Raw genomic sequence first — 16,196 nt, 5'->3', positions numbered from 1 at the left:
ATAAAGTGGCATATGAAATGTATGGGTTGTTTAATTGGAATGTAGAGGCAAGCTTCAAGAAGTAATGTGTTTAATCCAGTGTTTTAATATAAAAGCTGTCTACTGGTCAGTGTTATCATTCCTACTTTGCTGTAACTTTTCCTCACTGGCATACTGTAATTGAAAATATGGAAAGATGTGTCATTTGAAACATGGAAGTCTGGCAATATCTGGTCTGAGAGGAACATGAGAGGATACAGAGGAAGATCCCACAAAGGGTTAACAGCAGCTGCAAAGAGCAGGATTATAAAATGCAGATTCTTTCTCACAAACAGGCTTAGCAAACACAGGATTTTTGTATGAAGCTAAAAACAATGGTTCACACCTTCATTGAAATTAACTATCTTAGTAAGCATCTGGAAAAACATGGATGAGGGTTTCAGTTCAGCTAAGTGATAAATGTAAACCTTTCAAGTTATAACCAAGTGATTTTTTAGCATACAGATAACAGCAATGTTCCACACCTTCATTGAAATTAACTATCTTAGTAAGCAGCTGGAAAGGAAAGGATGAGGTTCAGTTGAGTTTGGTGACAATTCTAGGTGTGAAATTCTGCTAGCATCAGGTAAATTAAAAGAAAATTGGAGACTATCAGTCTACGAGAAACATAATTTAAAGCCAAAATCAAAGTCAAAACTATGAGCTGGGGACACAATTGGAAAATAAAACTATAGAAATGACAGAAATTAAAAGTAACACCTCTTGAAACCAAAGCATTTTTGAATATCACAAAGGAACTTTGAACATCACAAAGGAAACAATGTAATCAGAGACCTGAGGGGTGAGGCCATGCCCAAAATGAATACTTAGTCATGTTCGAAAAATTTAGATCAAAGATACTTTTTACAATCAAAGTGAAATAAAAGTTACTTTACAATGAAGTCATAAAAACTTAATAACTGTTAGAAAGAGAATATAAACCCAGAGACCAGAGCAGGAACTACCAGATCTCAGAGAGAAGGAAAGAAGGAACAAGAGAAGCAAGCAGAGTCAGCTCAGTCATGGGAAAGGGACAGAGCCAAGTAGCCGAGCTAAAGCAGCTAATACATCTAAGGAAGACCAGATTTTAAAAAGAATATTGATTGTCAAGGTGGGCCTGAAGTTCCCTTCAACCAACCAGGAGGGTCCAGAAGCAAGATATTTTTATCTTTCTGTAAAGATAGTGATTGCATCTTTTAAGAGAAAAAGAAAAAATATAATAATAAAATAATTTAAAAGTTTTAACCTGAAACAGTGGTTATTCCAAAGTCCACTTTACTTACTTAGCGATGCGGGACCCAGGATTGATCTTTTTTTTTAACAAACAATTTTATTGAGGTATTTTTCGGCATTGTAAACAGTTACAGATTTATCCCTCCTACTGTACTCTAACCTCCCCCCCCCCACCTCCCCGCTGACATTCACTCTCCCGCGAAGAAGTCGATGAATGGTTGCCACCTTCGGGTGAACCCCAATACAGATCCCCTCAAGGCAAACTTAATTTTTTCCATACCCAGAAAACTTGACATGTCTGAAAGCCACAACTCAGTCTTAGGGAAGGAAAGACCAGAACATCGGCCTCTTTCTCCCCCTGTACTCCCGGGTCTTCCGAAACCCCGAAAATTGCCACCCCTGGACTCATCATCACCCTTGTTTTTAGCACCCGGGACATGATCCCCGCAAATCCCTCCCAGTATCCCCTAAGCTTAGGACATGCCCAAAACATGTGAACGTGGTTCGCTGGTCCTCCCGCGCATCTAGCGAACTTGTCCTCCACCCCAAAGAATGTCATGTGGGCCCGATGAACGATCTTAAATTGAGTCAGGCCGAGCCTGGCACATGTTGCGGTTGAGTTTACCCTACTCAGGGCTTCTGCCCACAGCCCGTCCTCCATCTTCCCGCCAAGCTCCTCCTCCCATTTGAGTTTCAGTTCCTCCGTCTGGGACTCTTCCCCCTTCATGAGCACCTTGTAAATATCCGAGACTCTACTCTCTCCTCCTTCCCCCCTAGAGACTATTCTGTCTTGGATCCCTATTGGCGGGAGGCGTGGGAAGGATGGGACCTGTCTGCGGACAAAGTCCGCATCTGTAAGTACCTAAAGTAATTTCCCCTTCCCAGCCCAAATTTCACCTCCAAGACCCTCAAACTCGCAAAGCTCCCCTCCAGGAACATATCGCCCACCCTCCTCACCCCCGCCCGCCGCCATGCCCGAAACCCCCCATCCATGTTCCCGGGGCAAATCGATGGTTATCACATATTGGAGCCCAGACAGACGCCCCCATCTCCCCTACATGCCTCCTCCACTGGCCCCATATCCGCAGGGCTGCCCCCACTACCGGGCTGGTGGAGTACCTGGCCGTTGACAGTGGTAGGGGAGCCGTGAACAGGGCTGTCAAACTGGAGCCCCTGCACGAAGCCGCCTCCACCCGCTCCCAGATAGACCCCGTACCCACCATCCACTTCCTTATCATAGCGATGTTGGCCGCCCAGTAATAATTAATCAGACTCGGCAAAGCCAGTCCTCCCTCGCTGCAGTTCCTTTCCAGCATCTCCTTCTTCACCCGCGGAGATTTTCCCGCCCAGACAAAGCTCATGATGATTTTGCCAGTCCTTTTGAAGAAGGACTGTGGAATAAAGATCGGGAGGCACTGAAAGGTGAACAGGAATCTAGGGAGGATTGTCATCTTTACAGCCTGCACCCTCCCCGCCACGACAGCGGGAGTGCATCCCATCTCCGAAACTCCCTCTTCATTTGTTCCACCACTCTGGCCAAATTTAACTTATGCAGCCTGCCCCAGTCTCGCGCCACCTGGATCCCCAAGTACCGGAAACTTTCCCCAACCCGCCTAAATGGCTGCCCCTTCAGCCTATTCTCCTGGCCCCTTGCCTGCACCACAAACATCTCACTCTTGGCCATATTTGATTTGTACCCTGAAAACCGGCCGAACTTCCTCAATGTTTCCAGTATATTTTCCATCCCGGCCTGTGGGTCCGACACGTACAGGAGCAGGTCGTCCGCATAGAGAGAGAGTCTATGTTCCACCCCCCCCCCCCCGGGTCATTCCCTTCCACCCCTTCGCAGCTCTCAACACAATCGCCAACGGCTCTATGGCCAGCGCGAACAGCAACGGGGAGAGAGTGGGCATCCCTGTCTGGTCCCGCGATGTTGTCTGAAATAATCTGACATTACCCTGTTCGTCCTAACTCTAGCTTTTGGGGCCTGGTACAATGGTCTGATCCAATTCACCAGTCCCTCCCCGAACCCAAACCGTCCGAGCACCTCCCACAAATAGCCCCACTCCACCCGGTCGAAGGCCTTCTCAGCGTCCATTGCCACCACTACCTCCACCTCGTTGCCCATCAGGGGCATCATGATCACATTAAGCAATCTTCTCAAGTTAGCTGTCAGCTGCCTGCCTTTCACAAACCCTGTCTGATCGTCCCCAATTACCTCTGGTACGCAGTCCTCAATTCTAATCGCCAGGACCTTTGCCAGGAGCTTGGCATCCACATTGATCAGGGACATTGGCCTGTATGACCCGCAGGATTCCGGGTCCTTGCCCCGCTTCAATATCAGCGAGATGGTGGCTTGCGACATCGGCGGCGGCAGGATCCCTCTGTCCCTTGCCTCATTAAAAACCCTAGTCAAGACCAGTCCCACTATCTCCGAGGCGAGAACGTCTTGTAAAACTCTACTGGGTATCCATCCGGAACCCGGGGCTTTCTCTGACTGCATGGCCTTTGGGCCCCCCCAATACCTCCTCCGCTCTATTCGGGGCCCCCAGCCCGTCCACTAGTCCCCCGCCTACTTTTGGGAATGTTAGCCCGTCCAGGAACCTTTTCCTCTCCCGTTTTCGCTGCTTTCTACCCTCCCGCGGTTCCATGCAGCTCTGCCCGCTCCTCCGCACCTCCGTGGCCGTCCTTTCTCCGCTCCACAGTCCCGTAAAACCGGGGAACCAGGTCCTCAAATTCCGCCGGAGTGAGAGCCCCCGAATGTGCGGCTCACTCACTCATTGCCGCAACCGGAAATCCTAATCCCGGATCTTAACCAAAATTGGGAGTCTGGTCCAGACACATCACACAATGCCGTGTGAGGACATTGGTGACCATGAACCCCATGTTAATCTTGCTCAGAAGACGTGGATCATGTTCCAGGTGGTACATTCATGATGTTTGCGAGGCTCAGAAAGCCATTTCTTTGTCGACCCCAATTTCTTTTGCCATCAATCTTCCCAATCAGCATCAGACTTTCTGAATTGTGATTTCTAATTGGTTTTCAAAATTGCAATTGCCTCCTCCCACTGACCTCAACAGCTTCCTAGGGTTTCCACTATTGTGTTGTGTGCGGTCATTTGCCCGTCCCAAATTACCCTGGAGGGGGTAGTTTAGAGTCAACCACATGGCTGTGGGTCTGGAGTCACATGTAGGCCAGACCGGGTAAGGACGGCAGATTTCCTTCCCTAACGGACATTAGTGAACCAGATGGGTTTTTCCAACAATCAACAACGGTTTCACTGTCATCATTAGACACTTAATTCCAGATTATTATTGAATTCAAATTTCACCATCTGCAGTGGTGGGATTTGAACCCGGATCCCCAGTCTCTGGTTTACTAGTCCAGTGACAATACCACTACACCACCGCCTCCCCTAATAATATGTTCCAATATCACTCCTGATTTCTTGCCTTTATATTTTCATGAAGTGATTTTTAAACTTTTAAAAGAGAAATAGAGATTGTTTTTTAAAGTTTGATTTTTTTTCTTCAGTTTACACTAGAGCTGCATTCCTATAATTGTGTGCAGTCCTGATTTGCAGAGCTAAGCTCAAGGGGTGTATTCTTTGTAGATAATGGCTATAATAACAGGCCAAGTCAACAATAATCTTCCCTAACTTTACTTTTCTAGTGAATTCAATTTATCTCTATATCTAAAAGCGGAAAGAGGGGTGGGGTGGCTTCCACAGGAACTCCCATTGACAAGGGTGGGGATATAGAATCGTGTCACCAGCAAATAGTGCGCTGGCGAGAAACATCTAGCTGGGGGAACCGGAGAATCCAGCCCATCATCCACTTCTAAACCTAGTGTTGCCCGTTCTGTGTATGAAGGCTTCTGGGTAAAAATTGCTATCTGTTAGCCTGTATCCGTTTCCTCAAACCTAAAGCATAATATCCAAAATACTTATGTATTCTATCTATTTATTTGGGTGTTTCCATCATTTGGGGTTATTAGAATATAAGTCCTGAAGAGTAGTCCAGATTTGGACACAGATCTTTAAGGAGGGTGGGGGATGAGATGCTAGTGAGGACGATGTTGGATAAATTAAATCAGGAGGTGAATAAGTATGGATTATGATTTCAGTTGTGCTGGAAACAAAATTCAAAAGAATATTGAATAATGCTGAAAGGAAATGTGAAAGTGTTATTATTATACATCTTCTTATTTAAATCCATAGTTGATGTCATCAGTGAGTGCTGTGATGTCATGAGTTGTTACCTGTGCATACTCGGATTTAACTGTCATTAGTTCTAATTCTATTTGCTTAATGTTATTTCGATGTTTAGCTTTCTGCTTTTGAGTCCATATTGTATTTAAAATTGCATTATTCTCAAATATTAAAGAAGATTAACTTTATTAACAACGCATTTTGACTACCTTTTGGTGGTCGTTACCACAGAAATCTAATAAAACGCAGCAACCAAAACTTCGAGAGAAGTATACAGATAGATTTCTCAAACACCTTTATTAAACAGGCTGCTTATAAATAATGTTCAGTGTTACAAGGTGCTGGTCCTGGGTACTGAACTTTAGGGTCCATTTAAAATGAGTCAATCCTCAGGTCCTGATGGCAGGACTTATAGTTTCCAGGCAATCAGGCTGAGTCAACATGGTTTAGTGAAAGGAGAATCATGTTTAACCAATTTACCGGAGCTCATTCAAGAAATCAAATGCTCTGTGGATAAAGGGGAACCGGTGGATGCACTACACTTAGATTTCCAGAAGATATTTGATGAGGTGCCACATCAAAGGTTATTGTAGAAAATAAAAACTCATGGCATAGGAGATAATTTATTGGCATAGATCAAAGATGAGCTAGCTCACAGCAATCAGAATGTAGGTGTAAATGGGTATTTTTCTGGTCGGCGGGATGTAATGAGTGATATGCCACAGGGATCTGTGCTGGGACTGTTGAGTTCCGAAGTTCCCCGAAGATGAAGACACACACACAGAAAATAATGTTTTATATCAGAACGATGATTTATTGTTAAACACGTGGGAAGATAACTAACAGATCTATGTGCAAACAAATTTACTCAAGTTCCTAGGGAGGTATACTGAATGTGACTGTCCTATTGTTGATACTACCACCAATTGCCGAGTCGCATTAGTCCCATGATGCATATCTGCTGCCACCATTGGCAGGTCATACCTGTAATTACATACATTGAGAAATGGCTTTATATATTTGTACAGTTATATACAAATATGCATATTCACATATCACAGCGATCTCAATAATTTATATAAATGACTTGGTTGAAGGCTCAAAAGTTATGCTTTCTAAATTTGCTGATGATGCAAAGATAGGTAGGAAAATAAGTTGTGAAGAGGACACAAGGAGGCTACAAATGGACATAGATAGGTTAAGTGAGTGGAATGGGCGAAGTCCTATCAAATGTTGTATAATATGGGAAGATGTGAAACTCTATTTTGGCAGCAAGAATTTTGAAAAGCATATTACTAAAAATGTGAGAGATTCAGGGCTCTTGAAGTGTGGATGGATCTGGGTGTCCGAATGCATGAATCACAAGAGGCTAGTGTACAGGTATATAGCATGCAGTTAGGAAAGCTAATACAATATTATTATTTATCGCAAGGGCAATTGAATATAAAAGTGGGGAGATTATGCTTCAGTTGTACATAAACATAGTGAGACCACATGGGGAGGACTGTGTACAGTATTGTTCTTATTTAAGGAAGGCTGTAAATGGGTTGGAAGCAGGAATGGGTAGGTTGTCTCATTAGGAAAGGTTGGACAGGTTGGGCTTGTATCCACTGGATTTTCAAAAATTAAATGCCAACTTGATTGAAGCCTTTAAGATCCTGAGGGTTATTGACACCGTGGATGTCGAGAGGATGTTTCCTCTTATGGGAGAACCTGGAACTAGGGGTCACTGTTTCAAAATAAGAGGTCACCCATTTAAGATAAAGTTGAGGAACTTTTTTTCTTTAGAGGGCAATGTGTCTTTGGTATGCCTAACTCCCTGCTTCATTAAGCGGTGGTAGCAGAGTCTTTGAATATTTTTAAGGAAGAGGTAGATTCTTTTTTTTAAATTTAGAGTACCCAATTCATTTTTCCTAATTCATTTTTCCAATTAAGGGGCAATTTAGCGTGTTCAATCCACCAACCCTGCACATCTTTGGGTTGTGGGGGCGAAACCCACGCAAACACAGGGAGAATGTGCAAACTCCACACGGACGTGAGGCAGCAGTGCTAACCACTGCGCCACCTTGCTGTCCTGGAAGAGGTATAGATATAGAATAGAACAGTACAGGCCCTTCGGCCCTCAATGTTGTGCCAAGCCATGATCACCCTACTCAAACCCACCCTATACCCGTAACCCAACAACCCCCCTTACTATTAGGACACTACGGGCAATTTAGCATGGCCAATCCACCTAACCCGCACATCTTTGGACTGTGGGAGGAAATCGGAGCACCCGGAGGAAACCCACGCACACAGGGGGAGGACGTGCAGACTCCACACAGACAGTGACCCAGCCGGGAATCGAACCTGGGACTCTGGAGCTGTGAAGCATTTATGCTAACCACCATGCTACCCTGCTGCCTAATCATTTGACTTTTAATTCCAGATTTTTATTGAATTCCAGGTAGATTCTTGATAAACAACCAGGTGAAAGGTTAACAAGGGCAGGAGGGAGGTCATACTCAAAACATTGAATCCCGGAGCAAGTGGCCTACTCCTGCGCCTAATTCATATAAATGTGAAATACATAGACTCTGTGATTTTAAAGATGGGTTTAGAAATCTTAGATCAAGGAATAAAGGTTCCAACATCACCTACTAAAATTCACGATTGACACCCAAGTTGATTTAGCGAGAAATAGCGCAGAATTTGTACACCCTCGGCAGAACCAGAATCCCAGAAGTAGCCGGTGAGATGTCAATATCCTTGTGGTCAATAACGGAGTTGAAGACAAAGTTCTGAAGCAGAGTGGTCAAAAAAAGGAAGAGTTCCATCCGAGCCAAAGATTCTCCCAGACAGATTCTCTTTCCTGTAAAACACAGAGATGGTATCAAACAAAAAGCTCTGAAGTCTGTCTGCAACATTCAGATGTAGATTGGTTATCAATACATTCCACGTTTTGCCCAGTTTAGCCAGTTTAGCAGGTTTAGCTATTGTAGTTCGCTTGGCTGGGCGGCTGGTTCGTGATGCAGAGCGAGGTCAGCAGTACGGGTTCAATTCCCTTACAGGCTGAGGTCATTCATGAAGTGTTGTCAACATTGCCTCTTTCTTGAGGTGTGGCGATCCTCAGCTTAAATCCCCACCAGTCAGCTCTCCCCCTCAAAGGGGAAAGCAGACTATGGTTGTAATGAACTCCAATTGGCTTTATTGGTTGGCCAATTGGAGTATGAGCTCCCTCAATGATAGCTCATTGAGGGGGCCCATATAATCACCTGTGTAGGCTTTGTGAGCAGTCTTAAATTGACTGGACTGCTAGCAGCACTGTTTGTAGCTGCTCCTGTAATATCGTTATTGTAAATAAATATTGGTGTGGTGACGGAACTCCGGCCTCCCGTGGATTACTACAATGGTCATCTGGAACTATGGCGACTTTACCTTATCTTTATTACATTCATTTTTTTTATTTTTTTTAAATAAATTTAGAGTACCCAATTATTTTTTTCCAATTAAGGGGCAATTTAGTGTGGCCAATCCACCTATCTTGCACATCTTTGGGTTGTGGGGGTGAAACCCACGCAGACACGGGGAGAATGTGCAAACTCCTCACGGACAGTGACCCAGAGCCGGGATTCGAACCCGGGTCCTCAGCGCCGTAGGCAGCAATGCTAACCACTGTGCCACCGTGCTGCCCGATCTTTATTACATTCATGAATATTGTATTAGATTCGCTTCTTTAACTTCTGCAATCAAATTTGTACCCATGTAACATTCCTGTGAGTCACGATAAGTCAGCACAATGCTTCTGTAAGAACATCAAAAGTAGGAAATGGAGTAGGCCATTTCATAGAATCATAGAATTTACAGTGTAGAAGGAGGCCATTTGGCCCACTGAATCTGCACCGGCCCTTGAAAATAGCACCCGACTTAAGCCCGCACCTACACCCTATCCCTGTAACCTAGTAACCCCACCTAGCCTTTTTTTGGACACTAAATTTAGCATGGCCAATCCACCTAACCTGCACATCTTTGGACCGTGGGAGGAAACCGGAGCACCCGGAGGAAACCCACGCAGACACGGGGAGAAGGTGCAGACTCCGCACTGACAGTGACCCGAGGCTGGAATTGAACCCGGGTCCCTGGAGCTGTAAGCAGCAGTGCTAACCACTGCGCCACCTCAAGGGCCATTTGACCCCTCAAGCATGCTCTGCCATTCAACTCTTTTCCAATGACTTGAAGAAGGGTCATATTTGTAACTATACATTTTAACTCATTACTGAAAATATTCTCTGAACCAACAGCAGAATCTTGTATTGCAATTAATCGGGGCCTTTTCCAGAAGTTTCAAATGTTGATTCATAAAGATATGCAAATTGACTGTTCTGGGGAATATATTGATAGTTCTGAAGAGAAATTATTTTCAATAGAAACACTGCTGCAATTACAGCCTTTAACAACTTTATGTGAAAATAAATGAGGGGCTGGATTCTCTGGTCCCTCTGCCGTGTGTTTCTCGGTGATGCGCCGTTCACTGACGGTGGGATTCTATACTCCTCCCGCTTGTCAGTGGAATTTCCCATTGAACCCACCCCATGCCGTCGGGAAACCCGCTGCCGCGGGAAAAGGGAATCACGTCGGCCGGAGAATCCCGGCCAAGGTGAATGGCACAGTACTGGGTTTGAACAGATGATTAATAATTGCAGTTTCACACAAAACTCTGAGACAACAATGGGACAACTATAACTTTTTCAAAAGAAGTCAAATAACACAATCGTTGCCAAGCAGCAGACAAGTTTCTTGGAGGTTTACCTATTGTTATAATTGGATCCTGCGCTCATTCCTAACCAGTTCGCCAGTTACAGGCAATTACATTTTCATAATTTGCATTGTAATTTCAGGTATTTGGCTGCTGATAAGCTGGGACACATGAGAGTATCGATATTCAAATAAATACGTCTGTAACAATGTAAAGCTCTTTGTCATCCAGTCAGCAATTCTTCCAACAGTTTTCCAAATGGGTACAAGCCTCCATGTGCTTTATGGGAAAAAGCAAGTCCTGCCAATATTGGCTCATTCAGGCACCCATGTGGGCGACTTCAACACTGACTGGGGTTATTGAGCACCAGATAGTGATGGTGAACAGCCCCTAGGGTGGGCCTCCAGTAACAATGGAACTTCCGGAAAGCAGATTGGCCAAAATACCACGAGACCTTGGACCTCATCATTGTAACCTTACCTGTTATAACATACCTGTGGAAGAGTCATATACGCACGTTTGTGATGCCATTGGCAAAGCCTCTTGCACAACCCACCCTCCGCGATTCCTCCCCATCGACATGTTTGCTGTTCCCAGATAGCACATGGAGGCTTGTACACATTTGCAACATGGAAACTAATCACCCGAATTGTGTCACTGAGCGCAGTTGACGACATGGTGACGGCAATTGGACACAGATGGCATGGCAAGAGGGGAGTAGGTCAAAGCCTTTGATGTAATAGAGACTGGCTTCTTCAGTTCCAATGTTTGTCTCATGTAGGCAAATTAAGTTGATGGACTGTTGGGTGACAAGAGAATGACTCAGTATTCATGTCGCACACCCGTCAGGCGGACCTGGGGAAGCTAATGATCCTACCAGCAGTCTGAGTTCTCAGAGAAAATTAAAGAACTCCCAAAAGAGTCATTTTACAGAATCCCAATCTCCCCTGAATGACCAGTCTCGACATTGAGCAGCCTTCTGGCGTTATGTCAAAAGGGCATGCCCTCCTGCTCTCCAAACCTTACACCTTAACTATGAGAGCCTTTCGGCCTCCCAGCAAAACCTCATTGGATGTCTTGATGCTCAACACTCCCATCAACATAATTTGCCTGCAAGAGGCAGGGACGTGAAGCGTCATTAATGACAATAGCTCTGGTGTTTTCAACACTGCCCTGTAAACGATGCATTTCACCAAGGACATTCAATGTCACAGGGATTGTTCCAAACACACATTGTCCGGATTTAAAGGCAGTGGGACGGATAATCCGTTTGAAAGACAAAGTTCTCCTGCCGGAGCTGAATTGCACTAGTTTTACGATCCCCTTGCAGTCCGAAAGCGGGGTGCAATTCCGTGTTCCATCCCATGCAAATGTATCTTAATGACCCATTTGCATCCACTGAGGGGACCAGGCATCATATCCTCCGAGCCCACATGAACCTCCTGTCCTCTGGGCTGCGAATCATGTGGGTGAGGATCACCGCAGGACAAGCGTGTATCTGGCGTGATGGATATCACGGTGAGCCAAGGGGTGACTCCTTAGTGACATTGCTATCAAAGTCTATCTGAGAGCCCCACAATGGAAGACCTGCCCACCCCACCAGCAGACTCCCCCCCCCCGCAACCCCCAGAGACCCTCAAATCAAAGAGGCCCCCAGAAATATCCTCGCACCCGGGCCCTGTCCCTGAGCACCCAGAGGCCCCAATGGCCACTGAGACCCACAGCATGGCCGTCATGTCTGGTTTCCATTTTTTGGAACCTTGCTGTGCTGCTGGGCTGGTGAATCCCGGGGGTTTAATGACTCATTTACATATGCCGATCGATCCCGCCCAGCAAGGGCATTATTCAGATCGCATCAGGGGCTGCGGATCGGGAGCATCACGATTGTTTCGACGCTCAAAGTCCATTTTTGGGTTCTGGGATTCACTAGGAATAGTGGGATTGGCGCCTGGCACAGCGCACCCGGGAAACCACACCCTTTATGTTTAGAAACTACAATTCTCCGAGATTAATTCCTTCTAGTTGCTGACTGTGTAAATTAATGGAATATTTACCCACATCACACTAATCAACCCAAACCCCCTCCACCTCAACAAAGCCTCTTTCTCCACCTCAATATCTGGGATGGTCACAGAGATCTCCACTTTGTCTGTATTGGAATTGGGAATATCAAGTATGTAATTGGATTAATCTTCTGACGTTCGATGTGTTGTGGCAGAGGAAGGAGACCGTACCTGCAGAAAATGCCATAAAACTTTCACTCTTTTTGAAGTTGCCATTTTCATCCAGGAAGTGGTTTGGGTTAAATGATTCTGGAGTCTCCCACTGGCTGCTTTCTTTCAAAACAGAGGAAAGCAGAGGAATCACAAATGTGCCCTAAAAATAGAATTATTATTACAAGTTCAGACAAGGAAACAAGCAGAATTTGCAACAGTAACACAAATGTGGTCACAGTCCCGTCGAGACTGACATCCTAATTGGCTAATGACCACGAGAATTTAAACCAAAGTCATTGGGCACGATTCAGTGATCTGGTTGCACCCGGCACGGATCCGGGTGCTCCGGGTGAATCCCTTGGAGAGCCCCAAATCTGGCTCCGTGCCGGGCCAATCGCATGTCACTCGACTCGCTCCACCTGGTGTGATCTGGAACTCCCACCCCCTGGGGGCCATGCCCATTGAAGGGCAGAACCCCAGGGGCCTGAACAAGGTTGGGGGGATGAAGGGGTCAGGGGGGTCAATAAAGCTGGGCGGGCAAGGCCTGAAAAAGGGAGAGGGTGGAGATGGTGCCCCGATCTGCGAGCAGCATTCCTGCCGGCGAGATCAAATCTCTCTGAGTGTGGCCTTGGAGGGGAGAAACGTCCCGAGGCCCAAGAAACCTAACCACGTGTCGGTGAACAGTGGGGTGGTGCTGCAGCCACCGAGACACGCCCCGCCAAACACTCTCAAAAGTGGACTCTTCCTTTGGATTAGGTTAATATTCAAGATCCTGTGGTAATGTTCAACCGGTCGATCGGCCTCCTCCTGGTGTCTGGGCCAATGTTTGTTCTTCAGCCCAAGAACCGAAAACAAAACAACTGAACTTTCACCTCACTGTGTTTTGGCAGCTGATACTGGTGCAGAGCGAAGGCCACATTTCCCTGAATACAAATAGCAACATTTCTGAAGTAATTTCTTATGTGATGGTCTGACATCCCAAGATGCGACAAGGTTATGACTGTCATTGTAGGGGTTTGATTCTGACCTGAGGTATCAGATACCCTCTGAATTCTATGTCACTCATCGTCATGTGTGGTATACTCATGGGAGCAATGTCGATGAATCGCTGAACTTCGTGTATGACAGCATCTGTGTACGGCATTTTCGTTCGATCTGCAACAGCAGGGCTTCGAGAGGAGCCAATCACCTCACAAATCTCTTCATAAATTTTCTCTGGAAGGGAGGAATTGCAATTCAATCTTTAAAAATATATTTTGTCTACAAGCATCTCTTGCCTCCGGGCTCCTGTCACACATCACAGACTGGGTCTATATTACATCGTTTGACTCCCTGTTCATAGGGAAGTCTCATCCAATCACAAGTACAGTGAGGAATGAGATCATATTTAAGCTGCTTGTTGGCTTTTTATATTCAAAAGCTGGGAGTGGCCATTGGCCTTGTTCCAGCGTTAAGTACATCAGGTTTAGGTTTTGAAAGCCTTTCGGAGAAAGGGGAAAATTAATCATCTTTATTGTCACAAGTAAGCTTACATTAACACTGCAATTAAGTTACTGTGAAAAGCCCCTAGTCGCCACATTCCGGCGCCTGTTCGGGTACACGGAGGGAGAATTCAGAATGTCCAGTTCACCTAACAAGCACGTCTTTCAGGATTTGTGGGAGGAAACCGGAGCACCCGGAGGAAACCCATACAGACACGTGGAGAACGTGCAGACTCCGCACAGACAATGACCCAAGTGGGAATCGAACCCGGGTCCCTGTTGCTGTGAAGCAACAGTGCTAACCACTTTTGAGGGGCTAATTAATTGTACTGATTTGAGGTGCTATCAAAGAATGAAATATAGTGAAGATCCATGAGAGGAAAGTACGTGGATTGGAGTATATGCTAGGTAGAAGAGGAGAAAAGTAAAGTTCAGAGCAGCAAAGACCCGGGAAACATTGATAACATAGAGCAGACAGCAAATTGTGGGGAGGTTTAAAGGTCGAGATGAGAGAGCACGGTCCATCACTTTCTTGTGGATGTTGTGAGGGAGAAGCTGGAAGAGTCTCTGCTGATTTAAGAGCGGGCGTCTAGTTCAACTTTAAATTTTGCAAAGTTGGTGAGAAGTAAAGGAGTATTTGATAACAGAGAAGACATTAAAAGTCTCTTTGAGGTAGCTTCAGCAATAGAGGATATTCCATCTGAGATCAGAGAAGCTAGTCAGGCCAAGGACACCACATCTCACATGATCTGACCCTAATCTAACAATCTGGCTCAGGCCCAATGTGGAGGGAAACGGATCACTCAGAAATATTCTTCTGGGGCCGGCACATTATACGAACAGAGCATAGGGAGCTTTAGTCAGCAACCAGGGAGGTATGCTGGTTGTGTGCTCGATGTTTACATCGTGATGTCTGCAACGGAAACGTGCTCCATTCTCCATCACTAAACAGGCTAATATATCCACAAGCCAGTAGTGCTTACCCTGAATCTGTGGGTATTTCACCAGGATCTGTATAGCCCATCGCAGTGTTGTGCTGCTTGTTTCAGTTCCAGCCATGAATAAATTCAGCACTGACAGCAACAGGTTCTCATCAACGAATTCTGAGTCAGGATTGTGTTTCTCCTGAAGCAAAGCAAATCAAACCTACTTTCAAAACCTGTAGTTAGTTACAGTTTTCTCAAACTTAAGTTGTGCCGTTAACCAAAATGCATTTCTTTTACCCACTAATCTATTAATGCACAATGAAGAGTTGATGATAACAGTTTCCACAAAGTGGGTCTTGTTTAGCCGGGAGCAATCACAATTTAGGGGCTGGATTCTCCGATTTTGCGGCTATGTCCGGGGGAAGCATCTGGTCTTCCGACCAAAAGGTTGGTGACGCGCCCGCACTGATGCTCCACCGGTGGGGGTCTAGCAGCCACACCATGTGAAGCCCCCGGCTTTACCTGCCGATATGGATGTACAATGGCTGGGTCCGTGGCCGCGCGTGCGTAGGGTAGCGTCCTGCAGCGGCTACGCCGTACAACATGGCCCCAGCTGTGCATGGACCCCGCCTGCCAAACCCTGCCACCCCTGTAACCCCCTCGCCACCTCTGGACCACCCCCCACTAGTACCCCCAGCCCCCGCCGGAGCCCCCCTGCCAGCGGAACGACTGTGGCGGCGCAGGACACAGTCCGCAGCCCCCAGGACAGGTTCACGGAACTTGAGAGAACACATTTCCCAAATTGTCGTGAAGTTGGCCCATCGGGGGAGGGCCTCAGCTGACGTCCTGAGGCCCTCCCAATGACGTGCGGCGTATTCCTCGTGTACATTGTGTTTGAGAAGGCGGAGCGTCCGAAAGACGGCGCTGCCCACGATTTCGGCGTCAAAACGGATTCTCCGGCCGATCGCTGAACCTGATTTCGGCATCAGCAATCAGACAATCCATGGACATTCACGACAGAAAGATCGGTGGAGGGCAGCACAGTGGCACAGTGGTTAGCACTGCTGTCTCACGGCGCTGAGGTCCCAGGTTCGATCCCGGCTCTGGGTCACTGTCTGTGTGGAGTTTGCACATTCTCCCCGTGTCTGCGTGGGTCTCGCCCCCACAACCCAGGGTAGGTGGATTGGCTCCACAATACTGCCCCTTAATTGGAAAAAATTAATTGGATACTCTAAATTTGTTTTAAAAAAAGGAAGATGGGGGGTAAACCCGCACCAATTCTGTTACAGTGAGGGGCGAGCACCGTGTGGAACACCACCGGATCGCTCGTAAAACGTTACGGAAGTCGCCGGGTCCGTGATGGACACTCGCAGGGC

At 46.4% G+C, this 16,196-nt stretch overlaps 1 protein-coding gene across 3 annotated transcripts in view; it reads right to left on the bottom strand.

Moving 5' to 3' along the window:
- Positions 1 to 6,250: 6,250 nt before the first annotated feature.
- The window catches only part of LOC119957954 (cytochrome P450 2C20-like), a 39,140-nt gene continuing 29,194 nt past the window's right edge, over positions 6,251 to 16,196 (bottom strand). For 2 of the 3 annotated variants that reach the window (XM_038786178.1, XM_038786180.1), the window contains 5 exons: positions 14,878 to 15,019; positions 13,441 to 13,628; positions 12,432 to 12,573; positions 8,099 to 8,313; positions 6,251 to 6,446 (listed from right to left, as the gene is read on the bottom strand). In XM_038786178.1, coding sequence (XP_038642106.1) covers positions 8,132 to 8,313; positions 12,432 to 12,573; positions 13,441 to 13,628; positions 14,878 to 15,019 — 654 coding nt within the window. In that variant the 3' untranslated portion in view covers positions 6,251 to 6,446; positions 8,099 to 8,131. The remainder of the gene's footprint in view (positions 6,447 to 8,098; positions 8,314 to 12,431; positions 12,574 to 13,440; positions 13,629 to 14,877; positions 15,020 to 16,196) is intronic. The other variant, XM_038786179.1, reaches the window with a different exon arrangement.

Source organism: Scyliorhinus canicula, chromosome 27 (genome assembly GCF_902713615.1).
Source record: "Scyliorhinus canicula chromosome 27, sScyCan1.1, whole genome shotgun sequence".
Lineage (NCBI taxonomy): Eukaryota > Metazoa > Chordata > Chondrichthyes > Carcharhiniformes > Scyliorhinidae > Scyliorhinus > Scyliorhinus canicula.
Note: the sequence above shows the minus strand (reverse complement) of the source record. Positions and strands in the feature narration are given on the sequence as shown.